Genomic DNA, 13,701 nt, shown 5'->3' with positions numbered 1-13,701 from the left:
AAATAACATTTATCTTTTAACAGCTGTGGCATGAGAACTAACATCTCACATGATATCCTAACAATATAATTTACCAGACACATCCTTTAACATTTTGAAATCTTGAGCCCTTGGTTAAAGGCAAAGGATATCGCCGTACCTTGTCCACTGACTTTCAAGACTTCAGGATCAACAATAACCACAGGCATTTCCTGAGGATTCATCAAGCACTTGCATTCACTCTTCTTGGCTTCTCCCCACAGGTTGGATCCACCGTGCATGCTGGGAATGTTGAGGACAGCAATCCCCTCCATAGAACGGCCACTCAGGTCTAATGGGGTGCCGCAGCACTGAGGGACGTACAACATCAGACAGAACAACTTAATGAGATGCCATAATGAGATAAACATAAGGCATATATCGCAGAACTATCAGGTCGCCTGTGTTAGCCACAACCTTTATGTAATTCTGCATGCTAAAAATACGTGCTTGTTTGTAGACTATGTTGAGGTACAGTGGGGAGAACAAGTATTTGATACACTGCCGATTTTGCAGGTTTTCCTACTTACAAAGCATGTAGAGGTACACTTCAACTGTGAGAGACGGAATCTAAAACAAAAATCTAGAAAATCACATTGTATGATTTTTAAGTAATTAATTTGCATTTTATTGCATGACATAATTATTTGATACATCAGAAAAGCAGAACTTAATATTTGGTACAGAAACCTTTGTTTGCAATTACAGAGATAATACGTTTCCTGTAGTTCTTGACCAGGTTTGCACACACTGCAGCAGGGATTTTGGCCCACTCCTCCATACAGACCTTCTCCAGATCCTTCAGGTTTCGGGGCTGTCGCTGGGCAATACGGAATTTCAGCTCCCTCCAAAGATGGTCTATTGGGTTCAGGTCTGGAGACTGGCTAGGCCACTCCAGGACCTTGAGATGCTTCTTACGGAGCCACTCCTTAGTTGCTCTGGCTGTGTGTTTCGGGTCGTTGTCATGCTGGAAGACCCAGTCACGACCCATCTTCAATGCTCTTACTGAGGGAAGGAGGTTGTTGGCCAAGATCTCGCGATACATGGCCCCATCCATCCTCCCCTCAATACGGTGCAGTCGTCCTGTCCCCTTTGCAGAAAAGCATCCCCAAAGAATGATGTTTCCACCTCCATGCTTCACGGTTGGGATGGTGTTCTTGGGGTTGTACTCATCCTTCTTCTTCCTCCAAACACGGCGAGTGGAGTTTAGACCAAAAACTTATATTTTTGTCTCATCAGATCACATGACCTTCTCCCATTCCTCCTCTGGATCATCCAGATGGTCATTGGCAAACTTCAGATGGGCCTGGGCATGCTCTGGCTTGAGCAGGGGGACCTTGCGTGCGCTGCAGGATTTTGATCCATGACGGCGTAGTGTGTTACTAATGGTTTTCTTTGAGACTGTGGTTCCAGCTCTCTTCAGGTCATTGACCAGGTCCTGCCATGTAGTTCTGGGCTGATCCCTCACCTTCCTCATGAACATTGATGCCCAACGAGGTGAGATCTTGCATGGAGCCCCAGACCGAGGGTGATTGACCGTCATCTTGAACTTCTTACATTTTCTAATAATTGCGCCAACAGTTGTTGCCTTCTCACCAAGCTGCTTGCCTATTGTCCTGTAGCCCATCCCAGCCTTGTGCAGGTCTACAATTTTATCCCTGATGTCCTTACACAGCTCTCTGGTCTTGGCCATTGTGGAGAGGTTGGAGTCTGATTGAGTGTGTGGACAGGTGTCGTTTATACAGGTAACAAGTTCAAACAGGTGCAGTTAATACAGGTAATGAGTGGAGAACAGGAGGGCTTCTTAAAGAAAAACTAACAGGTCTGTGAGAACCGGAATTCTTACTGGTCAAATACTTATGTCATGCAATAAAATGCAAATGAATCACTTAAAAATCATACAATGTGATTTTCTGGATTTTTGTTTTAGACTCCGTCTCTCACAGTTGAAGTGTACCTATTATATAAATTACAGTGCTACGTGCTTTGTAAGTAGGAAAACCTGCACAATCGGCAGTGTATCAAATACTTGTTCTCCCCACTGTATGTGGTAAGGTACAGCAACTCGCCCAAGCCTTCCCCATTTCTCCTTCTCCCAAATCCAGTCAGCTGATGTTCTGAAAGAGCCGCAAAATCTGGACCCCTACAAATCAGCCGGGCTAGACAATCTGGACCCTTTCTTTCTAAAATTATCTGCCGAAATTGTTGCCACCCCTATTACTAGCCTGTTCAACCTCGCTTTCGTGTCGTCTGAGATTCCCAAAGATTGGAAAGCAGCTGCGGTCATCCCCCTCTTCAAAGGGGGGGACACTCTTGACCCAAACTGCTACAGACCTATATCTTTCCTACCCTGCCTTTCTAAGGTCTTCGAAAGCCAAGTCAACAAACAGATTACCGACCATTTCGAATCTCACCATACCTTCTCTGCTATGCAATCTGGTTTCAGAGCTGGTCATGGGTGCACCTCAGCCACGCTCAAGGTCCTTAACAATATCTTAACCGCCATCGATAAGAAACATTACTGTGCAGCCGTATTCATTGATCTGGCCAAGGCTTTCGACTCTGTCAATCACCACATCCTCATCGGCAGACTCGACAGCCTTGGTTTCTCAAATGATTGCCTCGCCTGGTTCACCAACTACTTCTCTAATAGAGTTCAGTGTGTCAAATCGGAGGGTCTGCTGTCCGGACCTCTGGCAGTCTCTATGGGGGTGCCACAGGGTTAAATTCTTAGACCGACTCTCTTCTCTGTATACATCAATGATGTCGCTCTTGCTGCTGGTGAGTCTCTGATCCACCTCTATGCAGACGACACCATTCTGTATACTTCTGGCCCTTCCTTGGACACTGTGTTAACAACCCTCCAGGCAACTCTCCTTCCGTGGCCTTCAATTGCTCTTAAATACAAGTAAAACTAAATGCATGCTCTTCAACCGATCGCTGCCTGCACCTGCCCGCCTGTCCAACATCACTACTCTGGACGGCTCTGACTTAGAATACGTGGACAACTACAAATACCTAGGTGTCTGGTTAGACTGTAAACTCTCCTTCCAGACCCAGATCAAACATCTCCAATCCAAAGTGAATCTAGAATTAGCTTCCTATTTCGCAACAAAGCATCCTTCACTCATGCTGCCAAACATACCCTTGTAAAACTGACCATCCTACCAATCCTCGACTTCGGCGATGTCATTTACAAAATAGCCTCCAATACCCTACTCAACAAATTGGATGCAGTCTATCACAGTGCAATCCGTTTTGTCACCAAAGCCCCATATACTACCCACCATTGCGACCTGTACGCCCTCGTTGGCTGGCCCTCGCTTCATACTCGTCGCCAAACCCACAGGCTCCATGTCATCTACAAGACCCTGCTAGGTAAAGTCCCCCCTTATCTCAGCTTGCTGGTCACCATAGCATCTCCCACCTGTAGCACACGCTCCAGCAGGTATATCTCTCTAGTCACCCCCAAAACCAATTATTTCTTTGACCGCCTCTCCTTCCAGTTCTCTGCTGCCAATGACTGGAACGAACTACAAAAATCTCGGAAACTGGAAACACTTATCTCCCTCACTAGCTTTAAGCACCAACTGTCAGAGCAGCTCACAGATTACTGCACCTGTACATAACCCACCTATAATTTAGCCCAAACAACTACCTCTTTCCCTACTGTATTTATTTTATTTATTTATTTATTTATTGCTCCTTTGCACCCCATTATTTTTATTTCTACTTTGCACATTCTTCCACTGCAAATCTACCATTCCAGTGTTTTACTTGCTATATTGTATTTACTTTGCCACCATGGCCTTTTTTTGCCTTTAACTCCCTTATCTCACCTCATTTGCTCACATAGTATATAGACTTGTTTATACTGCATTATTGACTGTATGTTTGTTTTACTCCATGTGTAACTCTGTGTTGTTGTATGTGTCGAACTGCTTTGCTTTATCTTGGCCAGGTCGCAATTGTAAATGAGAACTTGTTCTCAACTTGCCTACCTGGTTAAATAAAGGTGAAATAAAATAAATAAATAAATACATGTTTTTTTTATGAGCTGATGCAAAGCTGTGCGTTTGCCATCCTCACCTCAATTGTAAGACATTCATTCAGTTTCTTGCAAGAAGCAGAGATGGTCTCTGAGGTGGCAAACTCAAAGTACCACAACTTGTTCTTCATTCTGAAATATTGAACAACATTCTTGGATTCACGTAGAGTCATTTACAAGGTGACTACCCCTAAAAGGTTAGTCCCCACATGTACTATAGGACTCTGTGCTGGTTATTCAAATGTGTTTACCTGCTGTTGAATTTCTGGGGGTGTTTCTCTCTCATCGTATGAAAACGGTGGGCAATAGAGGCGTCCTGTCAACATACAACAAGTTCTGAAAAGTTCTGGTGTGTGCCGTAAGTACGTAGCCTGGTCACACATTTGTTGCCGTCTTCAACGTGAAAATGGCCATAGGAGTTGTCAAGACAGCACAAACAGATCTGGGACCAGGCTACAAGTTAATTCCCCTTGTTCCTAACTCACCACCCCGATGGAGAAGTAGTTGTTGATGATCTCATAAGGCACAGGGTCTCCTGTCTCCTGGGAGTCCTCTAGGATCACCTCTACATTCCAGCGGTCCATCAGCACCGGGGTGCTGACCTCAATCTCCTTCAGGATACGACACAGATCTGTCCCATCATAACCTACACAGACCACAGAGGTACACTATAAGGGATAATTCTGTGCTACCAACGGTCCCACACACAAGTACAAAAACATACAAGAAACTAAGATGAAACACCCAGAGACAGTGATTCTTTCATCACATACAGTAGAACTATGGACAGCAAATACTGGATATATGATCCGTGAACACACAACGGGTATAATGAAAAAAGGTCAACCCTGTGCCCACCTCCTCCCCATCTAAGACAACGTGCGAGGTCATTTCCTGTGCCCAGGGGTAACACAGCCACAGGTGGCCGCACTTGAAGATTGGCTTTGTCTGATTGAACCAGAAGGGGAGAAAGAGATCAATATCACCATTTCTGTGACATGTTTGAGTCTTTGGTTAGGAAATTCATAGTTTGTACACATACACTGAAGTTAGGAAATTCATAGTTTGTACACATAGACAAATCAACTTCAGTGTATCGGCATGTGTACCACATGGTTTACCAATATTGTGTACTTGACCCCACCTATGGCATCAAGTATCCAGCCCACAGTGCCGTCCCCTCCGCAAACCAAGATCCTGTAATCCTTCAGAGATCTGAAGAAACACAGCCTGAAACACAGACGTAATATTATGTTGTGGGTGCAGGACAGGACCTAAATGTTGATGGCATCTCAGACAGATATAAGCCATTCAAGTCAACAAAGAGAGGAATTGTATTTTTTATTTTTGGGGTGATTTCTAAACATCTCTACTAAAACAAAAGATAGGTAAATAGATCTGACAGAAAATGCTTAACGAAGTCATCAAAAACATTGAGATAACCCATGACTAACATCACGGTTATATGTGCAAAACACCAAGTTTATATCAGACACCAAGATCACAGAAGATGACAAAATTTGAGGTAGAATAACTCAATGAACAAAAACATCTATCATAGCACCATTTTGGGAAGATCCGTGATCTTTGTAGTTTTGTTCAATTTGGGACCTGGATATCTTTCTCAGCTAATTATTGAGATTAGTGCCTAGACTATATGCCTTCAACAGCACATCACATTTTAAGACATCAAAATAGTGCTGTTTAAACTTTAGTTTCCAGTGAATTTACTGTACAGAGAATGACCTCCGTTTTCCCAGTTTACTCTAGTTGTTGAAGTCCGCAATGAAGACAGATGTGCCTTGGTTTTCAGGAGACTGCAGTGGTTTAATTTATGTTGAGAGGTAGGAGGGAGACCAGCATTTCTCATCTCTACAGCTGTTGCTATTCTCTCCAGGACACTCATCCTATTCTGACTGTGTTCAACCTACCGCTGCATCATGTCATTAACGGTCAAGGCCATGTCACTGACTGTACTGAGCAGGCTGGAGCTGCTGGCCAGCCCTTGGCACATTGGCTGTGGTGTTGTCAGCTTCCCAGAAGGAGGGAGTGGATCATGATACTTTGTGTTTTCATTGTGTACGGTTGCATTCTGATAGAGGCAATTATTCTTCAAGTTGAGGGGAAACGTTGTACTAATGCTGGGGCCCAAAGGTGGTCTGACTGAAGCACCATCCAGAGGTAGTGTCAATAGGACTGGAGTTAAAGGAGCAACCAAATAACCTCCAAGAGATGGAGGAGGCCCCTCTGAAAGTGAAGATGAATCATCAAGTTAACTAAATGCAAAATCCCATATCTAATGTAATTAAGCTAAAGTAATGTTAACACAACTCACTCTCCGATTTCACAACTGCGACTGATGTTTCTTAAGAAGGTGTATTCCTCTTCCTCGGTCTTCAGTGATTGACTGTTGCTGCTCAGCCTCAATCTGTGATCGTATCTGACCCTTCAAAACGTCTATAACTGCAGGCCTTACGGCAGTACAGCATTATTCAATAATCCTTTATTCTTTCTAGCTCTGAGCCTGTTATCTCGCTCCCTATGCTTCACGTCGCTTACTGTTCGCCTCACGTCCCACACTGCATTGATTTCCCATGTAATACTGTCCCAAATTCGATGCCATTCACCACTCCATTTCCCATGAGTAAGATATTTTTGTGGCGCATTACCTACCTGCTCAACACTTGTATCTCTCTTTCACTGAAATTCTTTTTTCGTCTGTGTTTGTCTGCTTTCTTTTGAACACGCAGAGCTGCCTCGCATAGTTTATAGCCTGTGACTGAGCCCAATTTGATCCAAATCCATCGAATTGGTTGAGGAACGTATATATTCGCACAATGTTGAACTTTGAATGAGATAGCAAGTTGCTAGCTAGGCCAATCCTCTGTAGCGCCCCAAAGTTTCAAAATAAAAGTATTCACCTAAAAACTTTAAAAAAACATTTAATTGTATAACATTTGATATAATATTCTAATGGCCAACACAGTAAAAAGTTGACATTTATATAAACTTTGGTCAATTGAACCGTTTACTATAATTTTCGTGGTTTGAATAGTTAAAGGACACGTTCTTCAAAACTTTTGACAGTAGGTGTCAAAGAATCCACTAGACTACCATACTTTTAAAAAAGTTAGCAGAGCTGTTCTATAATTCTGATGCATGCTTTCGCTTGTAGAACTTCTCAAAACCGTTGCACTCAAACAATAAGATAACGTTCATGTTTTTGGTAATTAAATTATATTAAGGCTCACACACAATCACACTCCCAAAAAAGTAAACATTTTCAATTTAAACTTTTTTTTTGTTGATTCAAAGCAGCTAAATATACCTTAGTTGTCCAATTAGTGACGCATCACAACAGAGTCGTTTTTCACTTAATTCTCATACTGGTCTCTACCATATGCCGTTATCCATATGGGAAACCTTACCCTGGTCCAGGTCCACCATTGGAGAGGTTGTACACCTGCCGTGGATTCAGCAAATACTGAAATTTGCGCAGAACTCTGAAATAAAATATAACTTGTCATTGTAAAATACGAAGATTGACATGGTTTCGTAGTGAACTATAAAATGCCCATTTGTGTAGGAGTGCTCACGAGTAGCCTCACCTTTCTCCCTGCTTGCCTCCACTTTTAGGGTTCACAAACACTAGAAGAGGATGAGTGTCTGGTACCGGATTAATCTGTTCAGGGATAAATAGTTACAGGTTACAGCAGTTTCACAAATGGAGACACAATGTCTACATTGTCAGTGTATTCAGATGGAATATGGCTGTGAGGAACTTCCCAGCGACAAACTCTAAACAAGGTAAAAAAAATAGTTAGGCGCTGCTGTTCATGTGCTCATGTAACAGTATAGCTTCTGTCCCTCTCCTCGCCCCAACCTGGGCTCGAACCAGGGACCCTTTGCACACATCAACCACAGTCACTCACGAAGCATCGCTACCCATCGCGCCACAAAAGACGTGGCCCTTGTAGAGCAAGTGGAGGAACTTCTTCTAGGCCTCAGAGCGAGTGACGTCACCGACTGAAACACTATTAGCGCGCACCACAGCTAACTAGCTAGCCGTTTCACATCGGCCACACTCACACCAAGTACTATCCAGCGGTCTTGTGACTGGGTACTAGTATGTACCTGAAGCACCTGTCCATCAGGAGTGGTGTTGTGGTCACTGTCGTCGGCTGAGCTTGAGGAGCCGTTCTTTATGCTGTTTGACCTCTCCTAATGGGGAAAATGGAGAAAAGGACAGGCAATTAATGTCATCTTTAATTATTTCAAACTTTTATTTAAAACTTTTTAAAATTTTTAAGTATTTTCTTAAAACTGCATTGTTGGCTAAAGGCTTGTAAGTAAGCATTTCACTGTAAGGTGAAACACCTGTTGTATTCGGCGCATGTGACAAATAACACTTCATTTGAATTGCGCAAAGACCAAGAGGGGTGATTCATCACGAAAGTAGAACAAAAAACAACAACATTTAATACATATAAGGGTCCTTTGGAGGAAGGATTGCTGACATACACTGAGTGTACCAAACATAAGGAGCACCTTGCTAATATTGAGTTGGACCCCTTTTTGCCTTCAGAACAGCCTGAATTCATCAGGGCAAGGTGTCAAAAGTGTTCCACAGGAATGCTGGCCCATGTAGACTCCAATGCTTCCCACAGCTGTATCAAGTTGGCTGGAGGTCCTTTGGGTGGTGGACCATTCTTGATACACACACAACACTGTTGAGCATGAAAAAAAATCCAGCTGCGTTGCCGTTCTTGACACACTCAAACCAGTGCGGCTGACACCTACGGCCATACCCCGTTCAAAGGCACTTTTGTCTTGGCCATTAACCCTCTGAATGGCACACATTCACAATCCATGTCTCAATTGTCTCAAGGCTTGCTCTGTAATATATGAGTAGTAGTATTAATTCAATTTAATTTTGTTTGTATTTTTACCCCACTTTTTCTCCCCAATTTCGTGATATTCAATTACGATCTTGTCTCATCGCTGCAGCTCCCCAAATGGCTCGGGAGAGGCGAAGGTCGAGTCATGCGTCCCCCGAAACATGACCCACTTCTTAACACCTGCCCGGTTAACCAAGAAGCCAGCTGCACCAATGTGCAGAAGGAAACACAGTTCAAATGACAACCGAAGTCAGCCTGCAGGAGCCCGGCCCGCCACAAGGGGTCGCTAGAGCACGATGAGCCAAGTAAAGCCCCCCTGGCCAAACCCTCCCCTAACCCAGACGACGTTGGGCCAATTGTCACGGCTGGTAGTGACACAGCCTGAGAACGAACCCGGGTCTGTAGTGACGCCTCAAGCACTGCGATGCAATGCCTTAGACCACTGTGCCACTTGGGAGGCCTATGAGTAGTATTTTGTTTTCAAATTAATTTTCTTATATTAATTTATGAATATTGAAAATATAAAATTTTTGATTTGGCAAAATGTTCAATATCTTGTTAAACATGATGATACTCCACAGGACAGGAGGTTGGTGGCACCTTAATTGGGGAGGACGGGCTTGTCGTAATGGCTGGAGCGTAATCAGTGGAATGGTATCAAATATATCAAACACATGGTTTCCACGTGTTTGATACCATTCCATTAACTCCATTCCAGCCGTTATTATGAGCCGTCCTCCCCTCAGCAGCCCCCACTGATCTACGGGCATATCACAGTTCCAGAATTGTATCTCTGCTACTTTTGGAGTTATGATCCAATTTGTATGCATTACCAACAGAGTGAATGTGAAAATCGATTCAAAATGGTTGACCTCTGCTGGTAATTTGCAGAATGTGCAACAATACAAGTAAAAGGAGGAGTGTGATTGGTTACCATGCCAATTTCTCTGTTTAAAGCTGCACTATACAGAAATCCCTCCGCCATTTCAGTTTGTGACAAAACAAGCATATTTCACAAAAAAACTGTTTCATATGTTTGAAACTGGTGTACAAAACCAAAAGTAAAAGACCCAAAAATAAAATTTACGAACTGGAAGCCTAGAAATTGCACACATAGAACATATATACCACTTCTTAGACTTGCTTTCAATGAGATTGACAGATCTATAACTCACATTTCTATGTGCATTTGGTCAGGTCGCCCAAAAAGTTACATATTGTAGCTTTAAAATGGGTCATAACTTTGATATGCCTGTAGAATATTATGTTCAATGATATATTGAAAAATGTGCCTAATCTAAAATGGCATATTTTCAATATGTATGTTTATTTATTTCAATATTCATAAATTAATGTAAGAAAATTGTCATTGACATCAAAATACTATTCATATTACAGACACCAATTTTTGCTTTCTAGCACTTACAGATGAAACATTATGGAGTCAAATTAGGCCTGGGTATGGCAAAAAATGTCACAAATGTTCCAATTTGAATGAATTACTTCTTAACTATGCTTTAAAGGGGAAATCAGCAGTTGCTACATCTACATCATGAGCTTAGTTCAACTGCTGTTACTCATCAGAACTCCAAATATGAGCTTACTTTCTCCAATGTTTGTAAACAAAAACATTTAAACAAACACTACAAAACTATAACTTTGATATCATGGACGGTCAATCCTTACATTCATAGCTATGTCTATGGATTTGAGATTGATTCAATTTCTCCACCCCCATCCCTCAGCTTTTTACTGAACCATGGGTGCGAGGCCACTTTGTTATTGTTCCTACTGCTGATTGCCACTTTAAGATACAAATGTCAAATATATTTCAACAATCCTTCATCCAGAGGATCACCCAGAGGCACAAAATAAAACAAGAAGCAATGACAATATGATAACCAAATGTATCGTTTCTCAAGCTGGACATTTTAGATATCCTACTATTACCATTGCATGTGAATGAATGTTGTTTTTAAGATAAGAAAAAAGTGATTTCGCATAGTTAAGGTTCCTAAACATATATATTTGTGAGCTTTATACAGTATATTCCATTTTATAGTGTTGGACAACTGTAACGGGGCAGTAGATGATCCAGTACCTTTATAACAGGGTAGATAGCCCAGGGGGGGAGGATATGGTCTCTGAGAGGTCCACAGTTACAGTCGGAGGGCTCCTGGGAGGCACAGTCATCATGGCGCTGGAACACAGTAGCAGCCAGAGATATAGCAAGCTCTTATCAAATTCTTAATGAATAAAGCCAATAACATTTTATTTCGAAAACCCTTTCTACATCAACAGTAGTCACAAAGTGCTTATATTATATATATATAGATATATATATATATATATATATATATATATATATATATATATATATATATATACACACCACCCCAGTGCTTTCTTGTTAAAATATGTAGTTCCAGACGTAGCTCTTGCAAAACCACTCCATGAACAGATTTCACAACAGATTGTAATGTAAATCCTCTGTGTGGATGAAAACATCTGGCCTAATAATTCCAAGGGCCTGACTCTCAGGACCACAGATCTACTCAGGAGCCCTCCCTCCTCACCATGGAGTGACACCAGACACAGTGTTTGCCCGTCAGCCCGTGATAACTCTTGATCTTCTTCTGACACTTGTCACACTTCCCAGAGTCACAGTTCCCACTGACCCAGTCATGGGTTGGAACCTGAGGCAAGAGACACAGGCCCAGTAAGATGCAAGACTGTACATAAACAGGGACAAAGAGAATGGCTCAGACATTCAAATTACAACATACACTAAGAATGAAGAGGCATTGGAAATATTAACATTTTACAATGGAATGTGCAGTTGTTTGGAAAAAAAACACTCATACCCCTGTGTCTTTCTTAGATTTGACATAGGTCCTGGTACAGGGAGCTGGGTTTCTGTTGGCACAGCGTCCATGGACCGTGTATTTACAGCCTTGAAAACAAAGACAAGTAAACAATGCATTACGTGTCTCCATTGATGAACTATTATTGTCATTATCTCTCATTTATTGATTTAATTCATCATGTTAGTCAAGACTAGAAACGAGGTTGACGATTAAGTAGTCAATAAACATTGCCACTACATTGTTTTTCTATGAAAATTATTTGGAAATATACTGCAATGCATTGGGTGTCATTATGACATATCTTAGCATACATTTTAGCATAATCCGATTATGAGTATGAGATTTCATTAACTTGCTTTCAATTACATGATCAGGATAGATGTCTTTCTGCTCAAAAATTAGCTTTTTGAGTGGATTGAGAATGTTAAGTTGTATTGCCCTCTAGTGGTGAGACTAGACTGTGTCACTCACAGGTGCAGCAAAGCCCCTGTTTCCTTAGTCCTAGCAGCATGCTCTGACAAACGTTGCAGTAGACAGGCTTGTTGAAATGCTTCATCCTCCATAGGTGCTGCCCATCCTTCTGAGTCATCTGGGGGGTGGAGGGGGAGAAAATACATATTATGTTACCATCAATGAAATATATAAAGTATGTGCTTTGAATCTTTTTTTATGTAGTTTGCTGACAATTTTTGCACACTTCTAGAACAAACTCTGAATCTCAGGGTAAATGTCTATACTCCGCATAATCTAATCTCATATTTGGAAAGCACTATGTAAGCAATGCAAGCATTGATACACATCTCATTCTAATATTGGCTCATGGTTGGAAATTGGGGTGTCATCTGCCATTAGTGATTCTATTAGCAGCAAAAATCATCAACACCAATCCTAACCCAGCTAGCACATTTCCCATTGGGCACAGATGTCAATTCCACGTCTCTTCCACATTGGTTCAACGTAATTTCGTTGAAATTACATTAAAACAACATTGATTCAACCAGTGTGTGCCCAGTTCCTTGGAAGTTGTGGGAATGTGTGTAGAGTGTTTTTAGTTTTCAGATTGTTGCGGGAACTACCTTTTCTGACCGGTTAAACTGAATTTTTAAAAAACATTCTAAGAACAAAAGTGAACATTCCAGACAGTTCTGGAAACATTTGTTTTTAGGTTGCATGGAGGTTCTGAGAACCTTTACTCGAATTCCTTGTATGTTTTCCTGGGAGGTTTTAGTAACGCTCGGAGAACGGAAATTACAGGTTATTTGAAGCTAATTAAATAACATTCTGAGAGCATTCTCTAAATGTTCTGAATGCTTTCTTATGGTTATTAATTAAAGTTTTCTTACATTAAGAACAAAATGTAAAGGTTATTCAGATGTTTTTAAAATAACTTCCTTAAAACCTTTAGTGAATGTTTCAATAAGACTTAATGACACTGTAAGTACAGATAGAAATTCATTTGCGTGGAACACATTTTATTTTCTATTGTGACGCAGCATCAGTGAAATTCAAACCTACGATCTTCTATTCTCTATCTGTATCTGGGGAAGGGTATAAGACCATTTCTAGAGTGTTCAAAGTGTCCTAGAGCACAGTGGTCTCCATTGGGAAACTACTACCCAGAGTCTGCCTAGAGCTGGCCGTCTGACATAACTGAGCAAGAAGGACCTTGGTCAGGGAGGTGACCAAGAACCCAATGACCACTCTGGCAGAAATACAAAGTTCCTTGGCGGAGATGGGAGAACCTTCCAGAAGTCTCTACAGTACTTCACCAATCTGGGCTTTATGAGAGTGGCCAGACGGACTCCTGAGAAAGGCATATGACAGCGCACCTGGAGTTTGCAAAAAGGCAGGTGAAAGACAGAGCATAAGG

At 41.8% G+C, this 13,701-nt stretch overlaps 1 protein-coding gene across 4 annotated transcripts in view; it reads right to left on the bottom strand.

The window, feature by feature from the left end:
• Window positions 1–13,701, bottom strand: part of LOC139368531 (diacylglycerol kinase beta-like) — a 34,992-nt gene that overhangs the window by 5,170 nt on the left and 16,121 nt on the right. For all 4 annotated transcript variants that reach the window (XM_071107534.1, XM_071107535.1, XM_071107537.1 and 1 more), the window contains 13 exons: window positions 12,303–12,420; window positions 11,829–11,917; window positions 11,541–11,660; window positions 11,066–11,164; window positions 8,201–8,287; window positions 7,675–7,748; window positions 7,495–7,569; window positions 5,211–5,296; window positions 4,925–5,014; window positions 4,552–4,712; window positions 4,318–4,382; window positions 4,108–4,198; window positions 140–329 (listed from right to left, as the gene is read on the bottom strand). In XM_071107534.1, the coding sequence (XP_070963635.1) occupies window positions 140–329; window positions 4,108–4,198; window positions 4,318–4,382; window positions 4,552–4,712; window positions 4,925–5,014; window positions 5,211–5,296; window positions 7,495–7,569; window positions 7,675–7,748; window positions 8,201–8,287; window positions 11,066–11,164; window positions 11,541–11,660; window positions 11,829–11,917; window positions 12,303–12,420 (1,345 nt within the window). The remainder of the gene's footprint in view (window positions 1–139; window positions 330–4,107; window positions 4,199–4,317; window positions 4,383–4,551; window positions 4,713–4,924; window positions 5,015–5,210; window positions 5,297–7,494; window positions 7,570–7,674; window positions 7,749–8,200; window positions 8,288–11,065; window positions 11,165–11,540; window positions 11,661–11,828; window positions 11,918–12,302; window positions 12,421–13,701) is intronic.

The sequence above is a fragment of the Oncorhynchus clarkii genome, chromosome 16, assembly GCF_045791955.1.
Source record: "Oncorhynchus clarkii lewisi isolate Uvic-CL-2024 chromosome 16, UVic_Ocla_1.0, whole genome shotgun sequence".
Classification (NCBI taxonomy): Eukaryota; Metazoa; Chordata; class Actinopteri; order Salmoniformes; family Salmonidae; genus Oncorhynchus; species Oncorhynchus clarkii.
Note: the sequence above shows the minus strand (reverse complement) of the source record. Positions and strands in the feature narration are given on the sequence as shown.